Raw genomic sequence first — 26,559 nt, forward strand, 5'->3', positions numbered from 1 at the left:
GTAGAATAGTTTTATTCTGAGTTATATACATTAGATGTGTTTAAGCTCTTCAAATAATGAAATTAGTATTTGAATACTAATAAATAGGATTTTTTTGGCTTGTTTTTTTTTTTTTTACATTTTGCATTGTTAATTGAAAAACGATTTTACTGTTTTATAAAATTTCTGAGTCAACATATTTTAAATTTTTTGAGATTCATTTTCTTTTAATTGTTTTAAATTACTGTAAGCTATTTTATGTTGAAGAATTCACTTGATGTTCCTGTTTAAAATGTTCACTGCTATGGATATGCATTGCTTTGAGACTGTTATGGAAATGTTAGCATGTCAGATTTGCTATAAATGCAGTTATTGAAACAAAGTTGTTTGGAGGGAAAATTGATTGGAATTCTCTGCACCATATACAATAAAGTAACATATTATTATATGTTGAAATTTTATACTTAAAAATTAACTGTCACAATAGTTCTCCATATTGATAAAAATTGTAAATAGTAGATAGTTTATCTTAAAAAATACGCTTTGTAAAAATACAAAAATTACAGGAGTAGTGATGCTGTAGAATTAAACTGCATGAGCAGGCATATGAACCAAAAATTATATATATATATAAAAAAAATGATATTTCACCCAATGGTAGAGCAAATTATTTTAGGAAATGGAAGATTTCCTAAAATACTTCTATGTATTCAGAAAGATGCAAGGCAGCAGATATATATGTTGAGAAATAGGCTCAATTCAGCACTACATGGCAAAATATATAAAAGCTGAATAGTTAACAAGCATAACAACCAGTCACAATAACCCTTGTTTATATGGCTTAGTTCTATAATAATAATTAAAAAAAAGGAGCAGGCATATATATTTATATCTGTGTTGGCATTAATTATCTAAAGCAAGAGGGTGAAAACCAAAATAATTTTAATGGTGAATACTGAACTTAAGTTAATCTTTCAATTTGAGATGTGTAAGTGATATAAAATAAGCAGTATCAGTTCAATTTTTGTTTTGTCATTAAAAAATTACATGTGTGTGTGTTAAATAACTCTGAAGTAAATTTTAAAGGTTATCATCTCTATGTAACAAATTACTCTCATAATTTTCCAAAGATTTTATTTGTTTTACTAAAATGAAGCAAACCTTTGAGTAATTTTTTTTTTATTTTTTTAACTATGAAAAAAAAAATTTAATGCTAATTTTGTATTTCATCCCTTTATATTTTCTTATAAAATTTAAATTGAGTTGAACAATTCAGATAAGAAATTTATTTCAGGGCTTTGAAATTGATTGGAATTCAATTAAATATTTCCTCCATTAAAAAAGGGGGAATGTAAAATGAATTTATCATGAGTATCACTGCTTTTAAATTGATTCTTGTTTTAAGCCTGTAAGAAAATGATAAATGTCCTTGCTATAGTGAAAGTGTAGGACATAACACACAAAGAAGAATTACATCTTTGTACAACACAAAGATGAATTACATGAAAATGACTGGACTTTGTGTAACTGTGATATACCCTGGAAAATGAGGCGACTTTTATTGTTGTTAATGGTAGGATATTTTGCATAAAGAAAAGAATTCAAATCCCTGTTGAATCAACAAAAATTATCTTAAAATCTGCAAATGTTTTTATTGCGTCAATAAAAAGAATTAGTAAATTTTGGAATAATTTTTATGCTGCATTAAAAGTATGCCTACAATATGAAAAGAAAGAAAAAAAAATGAACTATAAGTTAATTTTTCATTTAGAATTTTATGAATTAAAAATACCTGATTCATATGATGTTTCATGAATGTGTCTTCAGTTAATTGGAAAACATCACATTGCATAGATTAAATTTCAAAGAAAATCTTCCTGTGCAAATATATAGAGGTAAATTGATAAAAGATTATTGAAAACAGGACAATATATCTTTTATTAGTTAGTGGTGTTATGAGAGTAACATACACCCATAGCAATATTTTTTTGCCCGCTGGTGTTAACTGAGGTTAAATATAAATGGTGCTTTTGGCCTTTCGTTATTTTTCAACCTTTTGAGACAGTTTCATTTTAAAAGATATAAGCACATTATTGTATTATTCTAAATCTGCTTGTGGTATCAACATTATCCTTGACCCCCTTTCCTTATCCCATTGGATTTAGATCAATAAATCATGTTATAAAGCACTTGTACTGGTTTTTTTCATACATATACTCAAGTTGAAGGCCATAAAATGAGGATACAAGTGTAGAAATTAAGAAAAAATATTAACATTTAATATTTTCTTAAGAAATTTACGATTAAAGCGAAAGATTAAAGTTATTATTAGAAAATTTATAACTGTGGTTTAATAATTTTACATTTAGATTTTCACATTCTATCTTGGCTATTAGTAGAAATATGATATGTGAAGCACATCATTATCTATGTTTTCTAAGAATTTTGATAGAATCCAGTGCAAATGATAAAAACTTTATAAAAAATTGAATTTTCTGTTTTATCAAGACCAAAGCTCAAAATTTGAACCCGAGGTGGAGCTATCGCTGCTATACGTGGGAATCTTTTGATAGTATACACCAATTTGCTTAATGAACGCAATTTGTAAAATCAAACTATAGTTCTACATTATCAAAAAAAAAACAAAAAAAAAAAACGAAAATTAAGATGCAAATAAAACAGCGAAACTTTGAATAACAGGTACAGTCACAGAAATGTTTAACACTTACATATGTGAAAAAACTGGTAATTAGTTGCTATTTCTGAGAATTCTACGAGTCTTTTATAGAGTGGAATCTTCTAACTGTTCATGTTTCAAAACCATATCAATCCAGTAATATTGGTTTTAAATAAAAATATGTTTTAATCTTTATTTCAGAAAAAAACGCCATATGGCGTTATTTTGCTATTAGGAATCATTTAATTGATATCAGAAGGAAAAAAGTATTCGATATTTCACAGTATTCTCATACATAATCCTGAATATGATGCAAGAGAATGAAAGCTGCTTGACTTTATAGAACCTAGTTGAATTTCTTACTTTATCTATTGCTTATAGGTTCGCTTGTACCTTGCCATATATTATTAAATTCAGTTGTCAATATGCCTAAGTATGCACTCTGCTCCATAAAATTTAGCGAATAAAGGATCAAGCTTATACTTTAATCCACCTTAAAAATACCATTCTAAGAGTAACTTAATTAAATAAGGAATTCCAGGTATTAAACATTATGGACATATAACTGTTAGCACAAATGGTCTAATAGCATTGTTACACTATTTTCCGGCATTAGTTTCCACGATGTTTACATATAATGCCCAGCCGAATAATCCTAAATATGATTCAATAGAATTATGTTTGTTGCTTATTTTTATAGGATACATTTTGTATGCTTAAAATTTCGATATCTATTTCTTGTATCTTCAACTGGTTCCAGGTTTTTATGTTTTCTCTGTAAAGTTTTGTATTTCATAACAAATGTTAAATTTTTTTCACTTTGGTCATTCACTGTGGTAGAGGGAAAGGGGGCAAGAGGTTTCGAAGCAAAAACACACTACTAATCTAAAATATTGTAGTTTGATAATATTTGAGATTGGCTTCACTTTTCTTATCTCAGTCTGGTCTGCTTACACCCAGAAGCAGATTCCCGACTAGGCAGATTAGAAGGTGCCTTGGACCTCTAGGCTGAGAAGGGCTGCAAGTATTGCGATTAAAATACTTTATTTTTCTTGTAAAAAAATAAAAATGCAAAATGAATGATAAAATATTAACATTTTATCAAGTACAATAATCAATCAAGTACGGTCCTATTCACGTTCGTTTGGTTATTAGAACATTCATAAAAGCGGATATTTGCTCTATAATATTGTTTACAAACTACAAATGTGGATGCTAGGCATTCTGGAGTCATGATAGATAAATAAAAACAAATATTTATTCAAAGACTGGATAAAATAAATTTAAAAAAAACGTTGGTATAAAATAAATAATTAATAAGTTAAAAATGCCTTAAAATGTAAAACTAAATTAACAGTCTTATTAAAAGAGGGGCCTCATAATGTGCACTGTCTAGGGCCACAATCGCAATATACTTAAATCTGTCATTGCTTGTACCCATAGCATGCCTGTGCACCGAATGTTATGTCATGAATTTTTCTCAAAGAATGCCTATGCATTATCTATCTACCTGTTTATGCATCTGTGTGATAGTAATTTTTAATCGTACTAGTAGCTTTCCTATGTTTTTTTCAATGATTCATTTCATATAACACATCACAACTAAAAACATTATGTTTAATAAAAAATAACATCTTTAAATAAAATAGTACAGGATTCTTTCTGAAAATGAAAAATACACATAAAATCTTGATATTTTTCATTTACATTCTGCAATTTATTGGAAAGTTGCAAAGGTACTGAAGTTTAGTGAAAATCATTGCTGACAGGAGTATTGAAAATAACAGGCGCCTCAATCTCAGGAGACACCCGAGCACAAGTAGAATGTGATTGGTTAGTTCGATCACATGATTTCAAACTATACGTCATGTAAAATCTTCTATTGGCTATTTATCTTTTCTTTTGGCAATTAGATGCGTATTTTGGCGAAATTAATTTGGAAATAGATATCAGTACCGTAATATTTTGTTTTGTAATTCAGTTGATTAAAATTTTACACTCACATCTGTCTTATAATAAAGATGATATATAAGAAATCAGGGTCTGCTAAATGTTTCTAAGTGTGCTTTCATTTCTATATTTGAAAAGAAAATATTATGAACTGTATATAGGTTTATAAATGTTGTCTTTCAATAGAAATGAAATGCACAGATTTACAAAACTCTCACTGGATCCATTTTAACATATGTGTTCGGAACTTAAGGCAATAACTTCACAGGCAGAAGCTCTTATTTCTATATTTGAAAAGAAAATATCATGAATTGTTTTTTTATAAAATGCGTTTAAAATAACTGTGTTTATTTATAAATTTCAGCGCCGCATAACGCACATTTGATTTCTATGCTTATTCCTTATCCTTGCAATACGGAACAATGCTTACCGCTTCGCAGATAAAAATAGGTTACTGTAAAATTGGCGGAAAACGAATTTGGCGGTTTTCAAGTCATGTGATCGAACTAACCAATCACATTCTACTTGTGCTCGGGTGTCTCCTGAGATTGAGGCGCCTGTTTGAAAATATTTTTTCTTTTTTGGCAAAGTTTTGTTATTTCGTTTTGGCAATACCTATAATATTATTATTTACATTTTTTGAATGTTCCTCGTGTGTGGAAGCGAGAAATGCAGAATACTTTTCAAACATGACTATTTGTAGATATTACTTACAGGGTTATTGCCGTTTTGGAGAGAGATGTCGATATGAGCATGCAGACCCAGAGTCATCTTATCAAGAAGAAACACCTAGAAGGAGTAGTTACAATGAATATAGTAATCGAGGTTCATATAATGATGGATATAATAGAAGGAATTACAATGCTTATGAAAATAGACCCTCTTATAACTATGACAGAAGAAATGATTATACTCCACGTGACAATCGATATCAATCAAATTATAACCAAAATTTTCCGTCTGAAAGAAGATATCAGTCAGAAAGATACGGACCCGGCGCTTATGAAAGTGATTCATATGGTTAGTATTCTGTGTATTTGTTTGACTTTTACGGCAATTACCTTTTTTGCAAGGAACATATTATATTTGGAAAATTAAGTGGATCCTTTTTTGAAAGTGAAGGTTATAAAAACTACATTTTTTTTTCTAATGTGATATGTATACCTTTTCTCGTCATATTGTTATTTCAATAGTGCCAAGTTCTAAAATTGTGCGTTTTGAAATTTTATTATTTAAATGTAAGCAATATTTATACCTTTGATTTATATAAGTTATTAGATCCTAATATTAACACACTAAATTCTTATTAATTTCATTTTTGAATAAATCTTGTTTATGAAATATTTTTTTCTTTCTTTTTAAATATGATGTCTTAAAACTTCACCAAAGAAGTTTATATTAGAGCTTAAAAGATATACTTATTTTTTCCGAAGAATTTTGCTTAATTTTTCCTAATTATAAGTATTTTTAATAAAATATTTTACACATTTTTATATAAGATGCACTGCATCTTATCTTAGTTGTTATAATTGGCTGCCTTTGACAACCTGTTGGTTCATCAAGGATAGTGATTGTTATGATTTCATCGAATCTCTTACACTTTATTTGATACTTATGTTCCATTAGCAAAGAATTTATCATTTTGGAATTGAAATATAAGTTTAAGTTGTATATTTAGTTGCCTTGTATCTTTTGGCTTTATGTGCATGAACTCTCTTATTTGAATTAAGTCAAGCGTACATTATCAAGTATCTAGTTTCACATTATTTATGCATTATTATAAATAATTTTTTTTATTCCTTATGTATTGTTGGTTTCAACATTAAATTGGCGAAGTATAATAAATTTGTATTATGTGAGCATATTCAAATACTAGTTGAATTGAAGTATGTTGATTAAAATTTAAAAAATAATAAGTACAATCATTCAATATACCCAAGTTATTTTCTAGTATGCATAATAGAAGTACTTAATGTGCCATGTTTATTAATTTCACTGCAAATCGAATGATGTAGAATAAGAAGGACAATGACATTGCCAAAGACATAATGGCATTATCTTCTAAGCAAGATTTCATTTTTAATTCTTTCCTTTTAATAATGAAAGAAGAACTTGCTATTAAATTTTTAATTATTGCTATATTAAATATTTGTTGACAACAGTTTGAATTTCATTACAATAATGAAAAATATTAATGCAAATTTTATAGAAAATATTTGAAAATAATTATTAAACTTAAAAAAATTATTAAACTTTAAATAAAATTGATATCATTCAAAAGGTAATATTTTGTATTCTAAAGTAGTGCAAAAATCATTTTTATTAAAAAAAATAGCAAATTATCAGGGGGAAAGTTATCAAAATCTTTCTTTATTTGTATTGTATAAAATTCTAATTAAAATTTGAATGTCCATTTAAAAAAAAATTATTATTATTAAAGATTTATTTTTACTAACAATAGAGCAGAATATTTGTCTCGATGGAATTCTGTCATTTGATTCAGCAGCATATTATTGGATTAATTGATGTTTTATCTAATTAAAGTTAAAATTTTAGATTAATGGGAAGTAAATTTGGTAGGTACATTGCACATAGCTGCGTACGGTTCTAATAATCTACAAATTACATATGTCAAAATTTGAAGCTTAAATATTCTTTGCTGAAGTAACTGTTGAGACTAAATTACATATAAAAGATTAAATTAACATTTTTCATAATTATTTATCTAAAAGTGGTTTGTAGTTCAAAATGAGAAAAGATATCCTAACTCCTGAATTGTACCAGATATTTATATACACTTTGTGAATTGTAGGCATTAACTGTCCTATGTATGTATACCTCTTTGTAAATACTTTCTTCTGTAATTTATTGCTAACTGTATAAATACATCCTTTATTTTGGTAAGTAATCAATTGACCCTAAACAAGGGTTTGCATTGGATAACTTTGTCTGCTTTAGAAATGGGAGATAAGAATGTTACTGTAAGGCTGATAGTAAGAATCTATATTTTTAAGAATGATACTGGAGAGGGATCACATAAGATAAATTTAAAAAAAAAAAAATCCTTAGTTATTTAAAGTTCTTTTAAGAAGTTGTAGATTTAATTAGATTATTGAGTGTAAAGATTTTGTCAGCTGTTTTGGTAAAAATGTGAATTAAACGGAAAATATTACTCATAAATTAGTTTATCTTAAATCCAAATGAAACAAGACTGAAATATCATTGTCTGGAAAGTATCATTTTAAAATAATAATTCTGAATGTATTAGGTTTGGAATTGTTTAAAACTTTGTTGTTTTATATTTTAATTTAAATTGTATTTTATAATTTAAATTTAAAATTTTAAAGATGTTACTATTTATATTATTGATTTTTTTTAGTTTATTTCTATATATCTTAAAGGAGTGTATTTCAAAATAGTTTTTAAAGCTGTGTATTAAAAATATGGGCTGAAATTAAAAAAAAAAAATTATTATTTAGTTATTTCATTCAATTTATTTGTAGCTAAATAAACATACTATTATGAAATTTATTTATGTCATTTAATTTGAATAGGAAATGATCAGAACTTCGTAATATTTATATTTGCTTTTCATGAATTGCAATGGACAGATAAAGATATTAAGGTGTAAGAAGTTTTTTAGAATTACAACTTGACGTGATTTAAGTTTCACTTCATGCATATAACAAAATAATGTGATTGAACATATTTTATAAGTGAAGACATACTTGAACATAAAGCAGATAATTTTTACTACAATCTACTACCGTGTTGGCGATCTACCACCTTTTTGCATTTATATTATATTTTTCTTAATATTGCATAAAAGCTCTAAATATCTTATTACTTTGTTTTGTATTTATAAGAAACATGTGTACTAGTGATATAAAAATTCTCAATGATACAGAAATATAAGTCCTAGGTGCTTATGAAGATTGCAGGTACTATTAAGAATTATAAGAACATTTATTTCAAAATTTGTTATGCCCATGGACCATTGATCTTATTTTGCAGAATAAAATCATTTTTTTTCACTATTTATTTTTTTAAAGAATTAAATGAAGGGAATGAAGAAAAGCCACTTTATTTGAAATTTTATTTTTAGGAAGAAATTAACTAAACAATTTGTTCCAAACAATTTTCTTCCAGAAATTGCATATATTTGAAAGACTTGACTTGTTAACTTTTACTCACCTGAAGTACCATAACACTATTGGCTGTTTAAATATCTTTTTTTGTTTTGTTGGAGATTTTTTTTTTTTTTTTTTTTTTTTTTGCTATTGTCTTGTAAGCCATTGTCCAAAATAAGTTAACTTGTGATTTTTGTATTTTTTCAAATCATACATCAACCCTTCCAAAGGCAGTTGCTACATTTTAAAACTACACTTTTAAGAGCTTAAGAATCTTCAGGCATTAACCTTCAAATCCAGGGATTAATTTTTTTGATTTATTTATGAAAAGTGTGCTTTATTATCTGATATAGACAAGAGTTCTTATACATTTGTACACTCATTAAAATCATTTTTGAAATGAAAGATAAATTAGTCTCATCTGCTTTCTTCCTTGAAAGGGTTAATGATGTTGATTAAAATGATACTTCTTATGACCGATGTGTCTCTTTTGATATACTATGTTAAAAGACTAAAATGTCAGAAATAATGAGTAAATAGTATTTGTAAATTAATATTATTATGTCTAATAATTCTGAAGGTTATTTTGTTTAAATAAAAATATATTAATACAGTTTAATTTTTTATTTTCTAGGTCAAACCAACAGATTTGTCCAGAATAAACATTCATGGGTATCTGATGATTATAGAAGACAAAGGACTCAACAAAGAAATACAGAAGAATTTTTTAATACCAGCACTCCAAAGAGTAATGTAAATTTCAGCTTCAGAGATCCAGAATTACAAAGAACTGATCATCCTGTTGATTTACGTATGAATGACCAAAATTTGGTCTATGCTGAGTAAGAACTGATTTATTGGAATTTTTTCTGCTTTTTGAGCTGAGAATATTTACGAAGTATTTAAAGAAATATAAATAATGGATGTATAAAGTTGTGTCAAATTATTTATTTAAATTATAGTATTTTTAATTTTTTACATTTTTAATAGAAAATGCACTAATTACATCAACTAGGTATTCAAAATGATTCCCTTGCTAAAAGTTGCTTTTTTTGAGTAAAAATTGAGAAAATTAGAATAGCTGAAATATCAAAAAAACAAAACAAAAAAAAACAGTTGAAAACATTTAAAAAGAATTTGGTAGAAACAATAGAAATATTTATGTGATTATTTGCATCTATCTTCTTTAATGAAGGGACTATATGCACCTTCTTCTATTTCCATTTATCTTTTTTCGTTGTTCTGCATATTATTTCTAAAAAGAATGCATTGTGAATATATTTTTTTAAAAACTTTTGACTTGAATGAATTTGACTTTAGTTTCTTTAGCAAAATTATATTTATAATTGATATTGTGTTTTGTACGAGATGTTTGAGATAAGAAAATACAAATTAACTGTGATATATACAGAAAGTCGATAACTAAGTGACCTTACTTTAAATTTGTCTATAGATGATACTATTGTTCAGAAAGTTATAAAATTTTACTTAGGACATAATGGAAGAAATTTGTTTGAGTGGGGGAAAAATTCTTTGTTCCAGAGGCCCATTTTTTTTTAAATACAAATTTTATTACTATAAAACCTATTCAGCATGACAACCATTACTTTCAGCTATCATCTCGAATCGTAAGACAGCATGTTCTACAGTTACTGGTATTCTTGGAAATGCAACAAACAAGTTGTGAAATGCTCTCAGATGAAATTCTTGGATTATCATGATATATTGGATTATCACCAGATATTTCAAAAGCCCTCAAAGCCAAAAGTCATGGATGGAATAATTAAAAAAAAAAAAAAAAAAAAAAAAAAAATGGAATTTGCTTAAAAATTTTCATTAAACTGTTCTACATTTAGAACTTCTTTTGAGCTATTACTTAATTAATGCTGATTTTTCTTATTCATTCATTAGAATTTAGGCAAATATTTCTAATGGAAATGGGATTCACATAAGTTTTTTTCTCCATTATATGACAATGAAAAATATAAAAAAGATTAACTTTACATTTGGCTAGCTGAAATGTGAATAATTCATACTTATTAAATTATAGGAAACTTTTTCTTTCTGCTTTTCTTAATATTCAATAACTTTGGGGAGGGGGCACTGTATAAATTTTAAATATGTATAGAGCTACTAAACCATTAAGAGTCTCACTCTTCCGAAGTGCTACTTTACTGGATCTCTAGCAGCAATTTTGCTTTGTTGTGTTTTATTATAAACATGTTTCATGGTTAGCTTTATTACTAAGGCAGAAGACAAGTTTGGCAATCTGGCAAGTAATTGGAAGAGATATAAATCTTAATGTTGTAAGGAGTTTTATTTTTTCCATCAAGATTCCTTAATTTAGGGAGTTTGGATTGCTTAACTATTATTTTTAATTTTCTTGCTTATTGAAAAAAATATAGGTAAATTCATTTTGAAAGTAAAATATGTATGGTTATTCTGCATATTTTTAATTTTTCTTGAAAAATAAATGAATAATGTATATTTATAGATTGATCAAAGAGGATATAAAAGCATGGGAACTGGGTGCTCAGTGGCCATTTACCTGCTATTCTCCTATGCAAGAAAAATCTAGTTTCCCAGGATTTACTGATATATCCCCTGAGGAATTAAGATATGAAGCATATAAAGCTAGAGAAAATAATACTTATGATTCATATGTAAGTATCAATTTGGTTTGTTTTGGGTTGGAAATTTATTTAAAGTTTTTGAATTAACATCTTTTGGATTTGCAGACTTTTAATCACTATGGTATATTTTTCAGTTGAGTTAGTTTATTGTTTGTTACATTTAAAGACATTGCATTTTGTATGCTATAGTATTTGCTAAATGATAGTTCATAGTGTCAAAAGTAGCATTATTATTATTATTTCTTATTCTACTTTGTTATACTTTGTAAGAATAGAAAGGAAGGATTCTTTTTGTATAGTTGCAGTTTGTATCTTGCGTGAAAAAATTTCTAGTAATCTGAAAAAACAAAATTTAAGTTTTAATAGTTTTTTTTTGTCATATCTAATAGAGTTGTTTCTGTCATATCTACACATATGCATTTAAGATTGAGCAGTATAAATAACATTAACCCAAAATTACTGTGAGATGAATTGTAATAATAATGCATGTGTGTTTGTGTATAAAGAGAGAGAGACTGAAAGTGATTGATGTTATAACTTGCTGTTAATAATTAGTATTGTTAAAGTAAAGAAAGTTATGTAAAGATCACTTATAAAATGAAAGATAAAGTTTGAATGTAATGAGATGAAGTTTGTATCTTTTGTTTTGTTCTAATTGATTTTGCTCTTGAATATCACTGTCCACCATGTTCTATAGTCATCTTTAATGTTTTATTTGCTATTTCTTTTTCTGGCATTTTAAACTTCATGTCCTCCTTTCTCTTTGCCATCATTAATATGTGCTTCTCCTCCTCCCATCAATAGTAACAGATCAATATCTTTTTCATCTGTTTTTGCATACTATTTATTGATTACATTCTGTGTATGTGCAAAATCTTCTGAAAGTGTGTAGGGATTATGCAGTTAGCTTAACAATGCAGAAAAGTATACAACTGTTGTAAATATATAATATATGTCAGAGCCTGCAAGTTTATGAGTATGATTGACTTAAAAACTGTGACTCATAAAATATTGATTGAGCAGTGTGATGCAGAAGTTCCAAAATCAACAGAAACAATCAAACTTTATGTTTTTATAATAAACATGATATTATCTATACAACTTTATAAATAATAATAGACAATAATATTACATATTTGAATTTTAGAATGTGTAATCTTAAAAATTTTACTTTGTAATTTTTATCCTTTTTTGCATAGAAATGTACATGCTCCAAAATGTCATATGATAGGTGTAAGAAAGGCTCATTATAACCAATAGCAAAAGGGGAATATGATGAAATGAAGCACAAATTACTAACATAATAAATTTAATTCCTTTTAAATGCACAATGTTGATGTCACACCTTTGATATGTTAAAAAGCTATACATACTGGAACTAAGAGTGAGAGTTGTTTTATTACATTGCCTTAGTGTCCATTGAAATTATGAGTGTGTGTGTGTGTGGGGGGGGGTGGAGGGAGGTCGTCCATAGTAACAAGCAAGATGGAAACATGTTTTTTCATAGTTTTTGACTCATAAAAGAGCAGATAATATAAAATTTCAGAACATATAACTGAACTGAATCTGAGAAAACTAATTGCTTATTGAAATACTGCTGCACTTGCATTATTAAATCTTAAATCACTTGAATTTGTATTTCTGTCTTTCAGTAGTTTAAAATTTGACAAACAAAAATTCCAGTTGTATTTCAACTGTGTATTTTATTAATATACTGTGTAAAAATGTGAAATCATGCATTGTGTTAAGGTATATGGGCTGTTTTTTAAAACTGTTCAATTATGGACATTTCTTTGAACTTGCATATTTGTAAATTGCAGTGAATGTAGTTCCTTTCATCCCTAGAAATTTCTGTTCCTCTTTTCTATCAAATGAAATTAATATTTTCCCTCTACTTTATAAATTATCTTATGTGATGTGATTTGCTATATGTCTGAACCTTATTCTTTAAATTTCTGTAACTAGATATCATAATCAAGCCTTGTTAAAAATATACCAATTTATTAAGAATTCTACCCTTAAAAGAACTTGCCTTTAATAAATAAACATTTTCAATTGATTCATTTGTAAAATATAATGCTTGATTATACATGTTTGGGTATATATTTATTATTTTTATAGTATATTGTAATTTTTTAGGGCTTTTTACCTTTTCATTCTGCACCAATCAGGCATTGATGTAAAATCATTAGCTTTTAGAAACTCATGAAATCTATTTTGGGTCTTATTTTATTTCAGGTGGAATCTGTAGAAAAAGCACTGCAAAATATTAATACTAGAAGAAATCAATTGAAAAATCCATCAGTGGAATTGATGTCTGTTATTGTAAGTTCTTATAAAATTAATTTTTTCAAAATTTTCATGTTAATTTATTAATTAATTAGTAGTAGTAATTTTGCTTTTGCAAATAAATAACTTAATATTAAATATGTTAGATTTAAAATATTTAAGATATATAATTTTTCAAATGGTTTTATTGTAATATCATGCATTTGCAATTTTAAAAAAAAAGAAATTATTATTTAGGAAATTAATTTATTTTACAAAAATAAAGATACATTACATTATTAATGTATTATAAATTCAAATATTCAGATCATTGATTGGCTATGCATTATCAATATTTAGGTACATATCTTCAAAGTTTGTTTTTGGTCCTTTTTTTTATATTTGGCTGAGTTGTTTGAAAAAAAAAAAGTGCTGCTCAAATGAACGTTATTAGTATGGTTTATTTTATATTTATTTCAGATTTACTTTAAAAAAAAAGATTTTCTTTTCCCTCAAGAAATTTTATTATTATATGATAAAGTTTGTATTTTGTTTTGCAATCACATCCAGTTTTACCTATGCATATGTATTACATTGAAGTTATAGGTGAGTTTTTCTGTGCAAAATATAAATTATCCATACTAGTGTTTATATTATATTTTGTTTGAATTAAATTTATTAATAAATTACTTTTGATAAATCTCTAGAAAAGTCCAATTTTTAGTCCAATTGTCCACACACACACACGCACACACACTATGAAACCATATGACTAAATACTATGAAGTTTTTTCCTGTTCCTTTTTTGGTTTTAGTTTGAATAGGAAATAATTTTTAGTTGCGATTTCAAAACTGTCTTGTTTTGTTTTCATTTTAGTTTCGTTTTCAAACTATTTCTTACTTTAGATTGGTTATATATATATATAATAGACAATTTTTTTTTTTTTTAACTTTGTATTATTCAATTTCATACAGAACCAACAAAATATGGAAAATTCTGTTTCATTGAATGTGGTTGAAATGTAATTTGTATATTTAAACTGCTTCATTCAGTAATTTGTTAAAACTATGGTTTTATAGGAAAAATATCGCTCAGGACAAGATGTTAGTGCTGAAAATGAAGTTGATGGTAAGTTTCTTAATATATTAGATATAATATTATAGAAATATTAAATCCTGTAAATCTATTGGAAGACTCAAGTAAAATGTACAACCTTAGGAAAAAAAAAATTAGATATATTGCTTTCAATATCTTTTCTGAAGTTGACTTTATTCTACACATAAATATTTTTTTGGGGCTGGTGGGTGGGACTGTAGATAAATATTTTTACTAATTACATCTTTTCCCGTTTTTAGGAAAAAAATTATTTCTGTTTATTTAAAAAAAAATATTTTAATTGGATTTATACAACGACAGAAATGTTTTAAAGAAAATTAAAACTGACTTATTACATATAAAAAAATCTATTGATTGGCCAATTATTTATATTTTATAATTATGGTTTGCTCTTATATGTCTCTGTAATAGACATATATAAATAACCTTTTTGATAAAAAAAAAAAATAAAAAAGGAAAGTAATTTCCTTGTCATTGTACCAGCTAATGAAGTTGTCATGATTCATGGATTTGTTTTAGTATATTATCAGTGAAGTAGCATATGTATGGGCCTTATATGATTTGCACATAGCCATTTTTCTTTCTTTGAATTATATTTTTATGGCCATAAAAATATGAAAAAAATGCAGATGTCTTGTTTTCATAGGACATTGATTTCTGTTTTTAATCCCATTAGTACGCAATGGGTCAATTTGGATTAAATGCAATTTTGATATTTTGACACACAGCATAATAAAATTATATTTTAAGATAAATTTTCTGTCATCAAAAAATTGTCATTTCTATTGGCTCTCATTATATTAAATATATCAACAAAATGACCAATTTAATAAACAAATTTTTTTTAAACATTTGTTTATTAGTACTATAATATTCAGAAAATAAAACTAAAAGTAAAGGATTTTTCATTTTGATTATTTTTACTGCTTAGTCTTAAATTTTTTTTAATAATTATTATAGAATCTTGAAATCAATCATTTTCTTAAATATATTACTAGCCAGTGCTTTATGCATGGAATCACAGTTTAATTAAATTAATCTGCATTTAAGGGTACTGAAATATGTCTAGTTCTTGTAATTTGATAGTGGTTAAAATGATGAGGCCCTCACTAAAAAAGCCCTAATGTTGCTCAAGACAGGACAATGATCTGTATAAAGTAAACTGTCTGAAACTGAAGAGTATAAAATAATATTATATTTTATATGAAATGGAGAATGAAGAATATCAATTACGTCTACTTGGCGGAACTATTGAAACGAATTGACCCTATTTTCCTATTACAAAATAACATCAGTTGTTTGGGATATTTTTCAATCACTAGAAGAGAAATTTCATAAGTATTTAACATCCTTGATTTCAAGGCAAACTTAATAAGGTTTCCTCTCCTAGATATGTGAACTTTATGATTTCAAATAAAAAAATATGGTGATGAAACATTATAAGTGAAAAGAAATTGTGATACCATTTTCACAAGCTTTCAATTCTTTCTCGCAGTAAATATTTCTTTTCTTTTGGATATCATTTGGTATTCTCTTTCTAGGTATGGAACCATTATGGCAGGTTGGTTATACTTATTGCTGGTATACTGTCAGAATGTTTACCCAGTAGGGCTATACTATATCGGATTTAGTTGAGTTAGACTTCTGCAACAACAAACAAGTAACATGAAGTTTAATTTGGGATGGATCTTGTAATTTTCAACTGTACTCAGATAATGAGGATGGTGTCTGATCCGACAATTTCCTCTCCAAACTTCCATGCTGCACTAGCAGCAGGACATGTAACAATGGATTACATATACACTAGGTCTGCTTATGACAATTTTTCGTGGAACTGGGTTTCGAACTTGAAATTTTCCTATCTAAAAACGAACTTTATGTCCTCCATTGTAGATTGATATATATTAGAAAACCATTTCATTGGCAACTCATTGTGGCAGTGCTGTTCATTCATAATGTACTGCATCAAATATTTCTTGGTATCTCATTGTGACAATGAAATTCATCAGAATGTACTTTGTCAAATGTTTATTGACATCCCTTTATAGCAGTGTTCTTCATTTAGACTTACTGCATCGAATGTTTCATTGGCATCCCATGATGGCAGTGCTGTTCATCAGACTTACTTTGTGAAACGTTATATTAGCATTCCATTGTGGCACTGCTTGAATCAGACTTACTGCGTCAAATGCGTCGTGCATCAAAATCTATTTAGGAATTGTACTTTAAATTACCAAATACAGTACACTTCCGAGTATCCGGTCTAATGTGGTGGAAGGATAAGTCAGGTAACAAAAATGCTGGATAGGCCAAAGTTCTATGAACTCATTTCTTTGACTACCACCAGAAGGCAAAGTTTATATTAAAACTCTTAAGTGTTCATGCCATAAAAATAAAGCTCCCTCTACTTCTTTATGCTTACCTTTCAGCAGTGGATTTTCTTAATTTTATTCTACTTCCACTAGCTTTTGCAACACGCCACTTTTCAATTTCTGCTCGTGTTTTTTTCAGCGCCCCCCCCCCCTGTATATAGTAATGACGAAATTATATTTTTTGCTGTTAGTATAGCGCGTAATTTCTCTTTTGTAGTCACTACAAATTTTTTCGTTTATCATCCATTTTGAAATCTTCACTGTGGTACAACTTAAAAAAAAAACTAAGCATACCCCAAGAACAAGTTACAAAAGTTGTATGTACTGTACAGTTATAATAGGAACAGCAGCAACATTTGAGGAGACAATGAGCAACGAGCAGAACGCTGCTCTTTTCCGTCACAACTTGTATTTTGCACACGGCACGTAGGAGGATCGTAGCAGACGCATACCTGCCTCCAATGCCTGGGCATCTACCACTAAAGGTCCTCAGACCCATCAATACATCCCTACAGACTCCACCAGGAGGAAATCATACCATCCATTTATTATCCAATTCCTCTCTGGCGATGGAAGATTTCCATCTTACTTTCGAAAATTTGGCATCACTGACAATCTATACTGTGTCACCGCAGACCATTATGTATTTGATTGCATCCTTACGCAGTCCTTCCAACTTAACTTTAAACATTATCCATCAAAAGATCAATTCATACTTGATCCAATTAATATTCACATTATCCATCAGATAATCTCATGGGTAAATTACTTTATTCCGCGGCTTTAATTAGCCGCCGCTGTTTGCTCTGCCAAATGGGTGGGTTGGGCGTTTCCCTTGGTCAAGACCCATGTGGGTAGCTGTTAGTAGATAATTTTCGGGTTCCACCATTTCACCAACGATGTGCTTCGTGCACGGTATTGGGATGGAAACACCGTACCTTAATGCCTCCAATGGCTTGCTAAAGTTGCCAATGCTGTGCCTTGCCTTCCTCATTTAATTAAGATAATAGAAAACTATGTTGGATAGTATAGAAGCCGGTTAGTCGCTAACTGGATAATTAGCTACGAATCTAAAATATTTCATCCTTTGAGGACAGAAGACTTGCGTTGAGGGAATTAGTGACTCGCGGATTCCTGAATTATTTGGCAGACTTAACTTTCTTAAACTAATAATTTATGATCGACACATGCCATAGCGTGCAAGCACTTCACCCATATTATTTTGCCCACCCATTTAGCGATCTGTGCGCTACATTTCAGCTTCACTCTAACCTTCTCGGTGAAAGCCTTGTTAGAATGCACCGCCCCCTTCGGTGCCATTTTATAGTTGTACCTTCCCATTTCCTGCCACGTTCACTAAACACCCATTTAAAATAGCGCAGTGGAAATGAAGCTATAATTAATGTGATTAAACAGTTATTATTAATAACAACTGTAAAAGTGATTACTCATTTTATCATATTGACCAGTTATTATTAATAATAACCGTGATTAGTACTAATAATAACCATTTAATCCCATTGACCATGATGGGAATTAAAACTAGTTTGGATATTCATCCTTCTTACAACACCACATAATGATAATTCTGACCTTTTTCCGAATTGACATTTGATTTTGGAGTGGAATGGTCGAATTTTTGTAGCATGAAGTGATTATAAATGATCTGTTTTAAAAAAAAAGTTTTCTGTACATAAGATCGCACTAAAAATAAACAGTCTAGTTGAAGCTGAGATTGTGTATATAAAACTGAAATCTGCTGTCGCAAATTTCAAGTTATCATGTGGGAACGTTATTTTTTTGAAGTCACGTGGTATCAATTCGGCAGGAAAACATCATGTTCTCACATGACATATTTTGCTATCAAAAACATTTAGAAAAGCGATGGTTTTTGACCATCTCAAAATCAATCGAATTCTAAATTTTTCCCCCCCAGGAAATAAATTTTTTTCATGAAAAATCATTTTAAACTGGTTTTAAACAATCATCACGTGACTATCAGATGACATATGCTTCGATATGTAGAAAACGATGGTTTTTTCCCCATCACAAAATCGTCAAAACTCCAGAACGTTATCTCGTCAGATTTATTTTTATTTATTCATTTTGCGAAAATCCGATTTAAATTGGTTTGGAATGATCACGTGACTATTATATTGTGCAATCTTCAACTTTTAGAAAAATGTTTTTATTTATTTATTTATCTCAAAATCATTCGAGCTCCAAAATTTATATAACATTGCATTTACCTCTCCTCGCTGTTTCGCGTTCACTCCCATTTTCTTCTCTATGCTTCCCCTAACGATAACTTCTTACGACCTTTCCCTTTATTGGCTAGACAGGAGAAACTGGTACATGGAAGGCATTCGCTCGAAGTTGTAACTTTTTGTTGGTGATAAGTTACGAAATGTGACAATCTTCTTTATCATTTTCTAATAGCCTTAAAAACAAAATATTGTTACAAAAATTTTTCTACAACAAAATACCGTCGATCAATCATAATAACGTAACGCATTTAATCGCTATAGTTCAGCAGCTTGCTTGCTGTCTAATCCTCCAGTTTCTTTACTTGTCGGCGACTCCAACTCCTCTCACACACAACTTCTGACGACCCACACAACTTCGCTGCAGCTTCAGAGTGCCCGTCTTTTATAGTTCCGGGAGGCGGGGCTAGAATCTTCAGACCAATCAGGGCGTATCTGTGTGTATTTCGGTTCCTACTGGATGGATCGTGAAACTTCTCGAAATTTCCAGTATGATCCATTTAGTCGCCAAACTCGCCAAATTCGTCGCCAAGTCGCCAAATGGCTGCCAAGCTCTCGGGTCATTGACGCACAGGACAGATTTTACAAAGGTTTTAACGGTTTTTCCCAGGATGACACTAGTCGTGCCTGGTAGCAAAATTACAGATTTGTAACAATATTGATGCATCAAAAGCGATAAATCGTCAATTTTTTGCCTGTGCATTTTGAGGCTTCAAAAGCCTTAAACCAAACTATCATGTTTTCACATGATAATAAACTCGGAATAAGAAACAATAAATTGATGGTTTTATTTTATAAATTTGTTAATTTTACTTATTGTATCTTGTTGTGTTAATATGCATTGTGGCTTGAGATTATAATGTTTTTATTTTAGGTATCTTCTCGTTTACAAAATCAAGTCAATCTCCTTTTGAAGATATGCTTGCCGATGAGTCATCATTACAGCAGAATACTGCAGCATCTTTCAGCTTCAAACTTCCCTCCCAAAGTGAAAGTGGTATGAAAATTAGTTCATCAAACTTCAGTTTCAAATTACCTTCAGAAACAGGATCTAAACCGCCTTCTCAAGCTGTGGACTCCGGTATTTACACTCCTTTGGAGAAACTCACAAGTGCAGACAAAGAGCAATTTTCTGCTTCTACATTTACTCTTGGAAAAATACCAACTGTGCCTCCGCCACAAGAGATGTGCTTTTGATTTCATTTCTTTATAGCTGTTCGAACAAAAGTTTGTGATGATATTTATTTTGTATTTTTGTAAATTAGGAAATGTATGGAAAGTTAAATTTATGTTTGACAGGTAAATAAAGTTTATTTAGGATAATTATTATTGCTTATTTATTTTTTAAGAAGGTGTATCGAATGAAAAGTGGGACAAATAAAAGGATATAATGGGGTTGTGTGTGAAAATATCTAGAATTTCCATATCACATATTGGGGGGTTGGGAAGGTTTTGATAACCCCTAAGGTGAATTTAAATATACTAAAACAAATAATTATTTACACAGTTACATTTAGAGAGGGGGGGGGAGCATCATGCACGAGTTTGAAAAATACAAAAATGAATGAAAAAAAAAAACCATTTTTATTAAACAAAACATTAAAAAATTAGACTCTTTTATTTTAAATACTTTTTTTAGTCGTTTTTAAATTAATATGAAAATCAAAAATACTAGTATCCCCTCCCAAACACTGGTCTGATTTCGCTAATTTTATTCTCATATGGAAATTCATGACTAATAAATGTCATTAGTCATCTACCATCCTCCGTTTTCGAAAGAAATTTCAATAACTGTGCATTCTTTATAGAGAAAAGTCGTACATACTGAAAATCGTACGTACTGAACCACCGTACCGATTTCGAAAATTTTTATTTCACATGAAAGGTCATGATCTTTAGATGTATCGCCAATGTCATTCGATTCCTACCTTCTTACTTTTTCGGGAAAAGTTTCAAAAACATTATTTCACTGTGCATTCTGTATTGCAAAAAAGGAGTTCCCTATCTATAATCAGTGTAGTATTTCGACAATTTTTATTTTATATACAGGCTTGTGATCCCTAAATACGTCGTCAATGGTATCCTAAAGTTTTGAGGGAAATCGTAAAATAAAACCTTGGCAGAGCCCCCAGTTTTAGCATTTGAACTGATTTCGCCGCTTTACAGGCCTAATTGCAGCTATTGCTGACTAATTAGAATTCTTTATGCTTATTATGAAAGTTTAATTTAAAATGATACTTCCTTTTACTGTAGTTCCTTAAAGTTGATTGGCACGACTTGATTAATTCTATCAATATGGATGATGTAAAGCTGGTTGCTGAAGTTGATTATTATTATTATAGAATTATATATTATTATAGAACTTAACTAAATTTTCTTTCTTTCTAAACGTGATCATTAGTATGAGGATCAGATTTTAAGTAATTAATCGATTAACTGATAATTAAACTTTACTTTTACGTCTTTAATGTTTACCCATCAGTTGCAATACATTTTTCTCTGCCAACTCAAATTTACTGTGTTCACAAGGTTTTGAAATTCTGAAGTTACGTTTTTGGAATTTTAATCTTTTGTTATTTACATCTTACCCGGCAGTTCGAGACGGGGGGGGGGGTATCGAAATAAATGCTAAGCTAACCAAAAGCGCTTCGACTAACCATAGCGTCATCTGTTGAGGAATTGAAAATGATATCAATAATCTTTATGAACTTAGAAGACAAATTAAGAACGTGTAAAACATCCATTAGATGGTTAGAGAAACCGAATAAGTTTGAAAGTGTTTCAATATAAGTTATTTAAGGAAAATTAATTATTTATTATAAGAAAGGTATATTTACCCATATGCAGTGGAAAAGTCGGTGGCATATAGATCGTAGGAAAAAAAAGATAAATATTTAATACAAGCAAGTCAGCTTTTGGTTCATATGTGGCCTGTACTGTATGCTTTTGTAATACTTTCGTATTTTTTGCGCTGCCGTACTGTTCATCGGATTGCTATAAAACTTTGCAAGTTTATTGCTTGCACTTGCGCAAAGATTATAGGCATAGTACAATCATTAGCATTTATTTTGAACGCAATAAAATTTACAAACAAATCGTTTCATATGTTTCTGTGATTCAAAATTATTTGAAAACTAGCCGCCTTTGGCGACCAGCCGGTTCTCCAATCTTAATGCTCGTTAAAATTTTAATAATTAGCTATTTTATGTTATTCCTACTTTAATAGCTTCTTCATTAAAATATTTTAAAACTTCAAATTTCAATTCACGCAGAATATTATAAAGGCCTTCAGTCATAACGTAATCTGTATCTCTCCAATTTTCTGTTAGCTCCCGTAGAATTTATGCTTTAAATTAAAGTGGAAATGATTAATCTGCAATTAATATAATAATATTTTTTACTGAAACAAAGCTTTTTTTTGTAATATGATTACTGAAAACAAAGTCACTGAGTATTTAAACCTTATGGGCACTAAAGAATATCTTCCATAATTTATGTAATATCTCAAGAATTTGTCAACAAAATTTTTTCATATTCATCTTGAGCAGGTATATTAATTAACAATTTTTAATTTTAAATGCATCAAACACTAAGAAAATAAACAGAATCGTTTAAAATAATCGGTCGGAAACAGGTTAAAAAAATTACTTAAAAAACGATGAACTTAAACTAACATAAATACAATTTAATTACAAAAGCATACAACTAACCTAAAAATAATTTAAATCGAGTCCGCTTCCGTTGAAATATAAACAATCAGAATACAATGAGCATGCGTGAATTTTTAACGCCAGTTACGGTAACGCAAATGCGTGAATTTTTCTACGCCAGTTGGGATAACGCTATGTAGATTAGAAATTTTTAATTTCCTTTAATCTGTTTTATTTTAATTCAAAAGTACTTCAGAATGAATCTGAAAGATCGATTCATTAACAATGTTTAATTTTAAATGCATAAAACATTAAGAAAATAAACAGAATCGTTTGAAATAATCGGCCGAAAAATGTTAGCCCGAGCCTCATTGCTGTTGGAAACAAACAAACAAACAAAAACTGAAGCCTTATTCATTTGGCGGTGTGGAAAATGAAAGGATTTTTTTGGCGGGAAAGTTAGTTTTCAATTAATAATTAAAATTTCAAAAAAAGGGACCCCAGGTGCACATTCCCGACCTCCAAGGTATACACGTACCAAATTTGGTAGCTGTAGGTCAAATGGACTTTTCTGTAGAGCGCCAACACACACATTGAGCTTTATATATAAGTATAGATTGACAAAAGGTAAACGGCACATGTCATTCGGAATTGAACTTGAATATAAACAGTGAGGATATAGCGACAAAGGCAATTAATTCCACTCATTTGAAATTAATTGCACGTATATTAGACAAAATAAAATTATCATCGATGCCAATTAATGCAATTGAAATGAAATCGAAAATATTTATTGCAAGCGCTATAAATATTTTCTGGCTTTTTCCCCTTTTCTTTAATGAATAGTCATCTACACAAGATATTGTCATTCAGCGTGCATAATATTTTGACTGCGGCGAACCGCAGATATTATTCAGAGTTTATCTCACACATACAAAATAGAATTATTATTAACGATGCCGATTAAAATAAGAGATGTAGTGGAAATTTTCCAGTGCAAACAGTAATTTTTCTGTTTATTCAATGAATCGAAAAAAGATTTTTCAGTTATACAAGTATATATCGAGTTGATTGCTTCGTCAGAAAACATGTTTCCCAAACCTTCGTCGCTTAGTAAATCTACAAGCGCAGCACGTAGAAATAAGTAAATTCAAGCTTCTTAAATAAATGAGGAACAACAAGCGAGCAATGAAGCAAGCAGATCGTTTACGAATTGCAAATTAACGTGCTTCCGAATTTCAAGATCAACATACGGCAAGAATCGAGGCAACTATTCTTAACGGAAAGGCAAATGGAGAAGATATGCTCATTCCACGCATTCCTATTATTCCCTCCGACATGCCTTTTGATTCCAAACGACTTCAGTTCCCCATTGGACTTGCATTCACGATGACCATCAACAAGGCGCAAGGTCAGTCACTTCAAGTGTGGGGATTGAACCAGGAAAATCCATGTTTTTCACATGATCAGTTCTATGCTTGATGCTTACGAGTCGGACAGACAAGAAATTTGTTTGTTTTTGCTGAAGACGGAAAAATAAAAAAAATATTGTCTACCCTAAAGCACTGGAATAATGAAGTAAAAAAAAAAAAAAAAAAAAAAAATAGAATAAATATTATTTATATTTCATCTTTATATGTCATTTAATTTCAGAGTATGTATTCATTGTTGACAAGAAAATAAATATCATTCTTTCTACTATTCCTAATTAAACAAGATAGCTATTTTAAATTTCAAAAAATATGTCCAAAATTATTTCTTCTGCTGTAGCAACGCACCGGGTACCAGCTAGAAGTATATAAATTCGATTTGAATAAAAATTCCGTATTAGAAATGTGATTTAGGAAAATCCGTTCCTTGTTATTTTTTTTAGCTGCAATTCATTTTATGAGATCAGACCCGTTATTGTAACTCTTAAAATATGCATTTACAAATAATCTAAATGAAACGTTTTGCGAGAAGCTATCTACTTTGTATGATGCCATACCACCCAATCAAAAAGTCAACCATTATCCTCTTTCCTTCGATTCTCTCTCTCAAAAATAGCCGTCTTGCTTATTCCTCCTCGTCAGATGGCGCAGTAGTCATAAAGGTTTCAAAGACTTAAAATTTTGGGAACTGAGCTTTCTTTATGCCTCACGATTTCTTCTCATAAATATCAAGTCCATATTTAAATAGTAGCAATTGAATGTAATAGGTCCAACGCAATTCTGATTTGACAGCAAAAATCAATAAAGATAAGAGATGCGAAGTTTATAAATGTTAGTCGTTAAATGTAAAATACGAAAAGTCGCAAAAGAAATTGCTTCAATTTTTTGTAATTTTTTTCATTAAAACAATAATTTATTTTTATGGAAGAAAACAATTCTTGTAGCTGAAGCATTTCAAACATGAGTTTGAAAAGGCTCGGGTATGTAAGCGAGTTTCCGTTTCCTTTGGGAAACAATAATGGGACTTAGTTAAGTTGTCACACTGCCACTGACGGGACGTACCTCCGGTTTAAAGGATTGGTACATATTGATAAAGATATATGATTGATGCATATTCTATAATTGAATATTAGTGGCTGTGTTCCATTTCTCGGTGAACCAGTCATTCAGTAATACGAGTGCTTATGCAAGGCGGTAGATATCTTCCACAGTTATGGACGAAAACACGTTTTCAAAACGATATTCAAAACTGCAGATGGATTAGCATTATGAGTCTTTGAATAAATCTCTCGAATTGATATTTTGGATGCATTTGTTCGTGTGGCGTGGTTTTGATATATTTAACAATGTAATAGTATTTCGTGCTCCTCTCTTTTAATCTATACTTTCATTTTACAACGGATCTGAAACCAAGCACAAGATTATGTTTTACAAATAGATTCTAAGTCGGAACCAAATATCCTTCCATTGGTGTGGAAGAGAATTTTGGCGAGAGGCGTGCCGTCTCATGTGTCGTTCTCGTCATCAGAACATGATTCAAAATTGCGATCTCTGTTCTAAAATAGCCTTTATTCTGTTTCAAATGGGACTTAACGGGGCGTAACTATTACTAAACTAAAATTAGTTGATCAATTAATTAATTTTATATTTACTTATATGCGTACAGATATATTTCCCTCTGAGGATTATCGCCTAAAATTATATTTAAAAAATTACATTTTTGATGTTGAGGCTTTCTTTTTTGAAGAGCGTTGTCCTGTATCCGGTTGGAAAACCTGTTCCGTCGCTGCAGAACGCTATCTTAGGCTTTTGCGAAACCACGTTACGCTTTGCAGGCATAACGTGGGTGAAGGTGGCATCCTGCATGAAGATGAAGGGGCATCACCTTCATGCAGGATGGTGCCCCGCCCCACGTTCCTAGTTCCGTTAAGACGTTCCTCCTAGACACATTCACTGAGGACAGAGTGATAAGCAGAGGATGTAAGAATGAGTGGCCCTCACGATCGCCAGATCTTTCTCAGCAGACTTTTGGTTGTGGGGATACCTGAAGTCTCGTGTCTACCGGGGCTCATCTGCCCGGGTGGAACTG

At 29.6% G+C, this 26,559-nt stretch overlaps 1 protein-coding gene across 1 annotated transcript; it reads left to right on the top strand.

The window, feature by feature from the left end:
* Positions 1-5,178: 5,178 nt before the first annotated feature.
* On the top strand, positions 5,179-20,716 carry LOC129968946 (nucleoporin NUP42-like). The gene is made up of 6 exons (XM_056083311.1): positions 5,179-5,626; positions 9,371-9,578; positions 11,231-11,399; positions 13,608-13,694; positions 14,718-14,766; positions 20,265-20,716. The coding sequence occupies exons 1-6, from the start codon at positions 5,296-5,298 to the stop codon at positions 20,585-20,587; spliced, it is 1,167 nt and encodes a 388-aa protein (XP_055939286.1). The 5' UTR covers positions 5,179-5,295; the 3' UTR covers positions 20,588-20,716.
* Positions 20,717-26,559: the final 5,843 nt, after the last annotated feature.

The sequence above is a fragment of the Argiope bruennichi genome, chromosome 5 (genome assembly GCF_947563725.1).
Source record: "Argiope bruennichi chromosome 5, qqArgBrue1.1, whole genome shotgun sequence".
In the NCBI taxonomy this organism is placed as follows: Eukaryota; Metazoa; Arthropoda; class Arachnida; order Araneae; family Araneidae; genus Argiope; species Argiope bruennichi.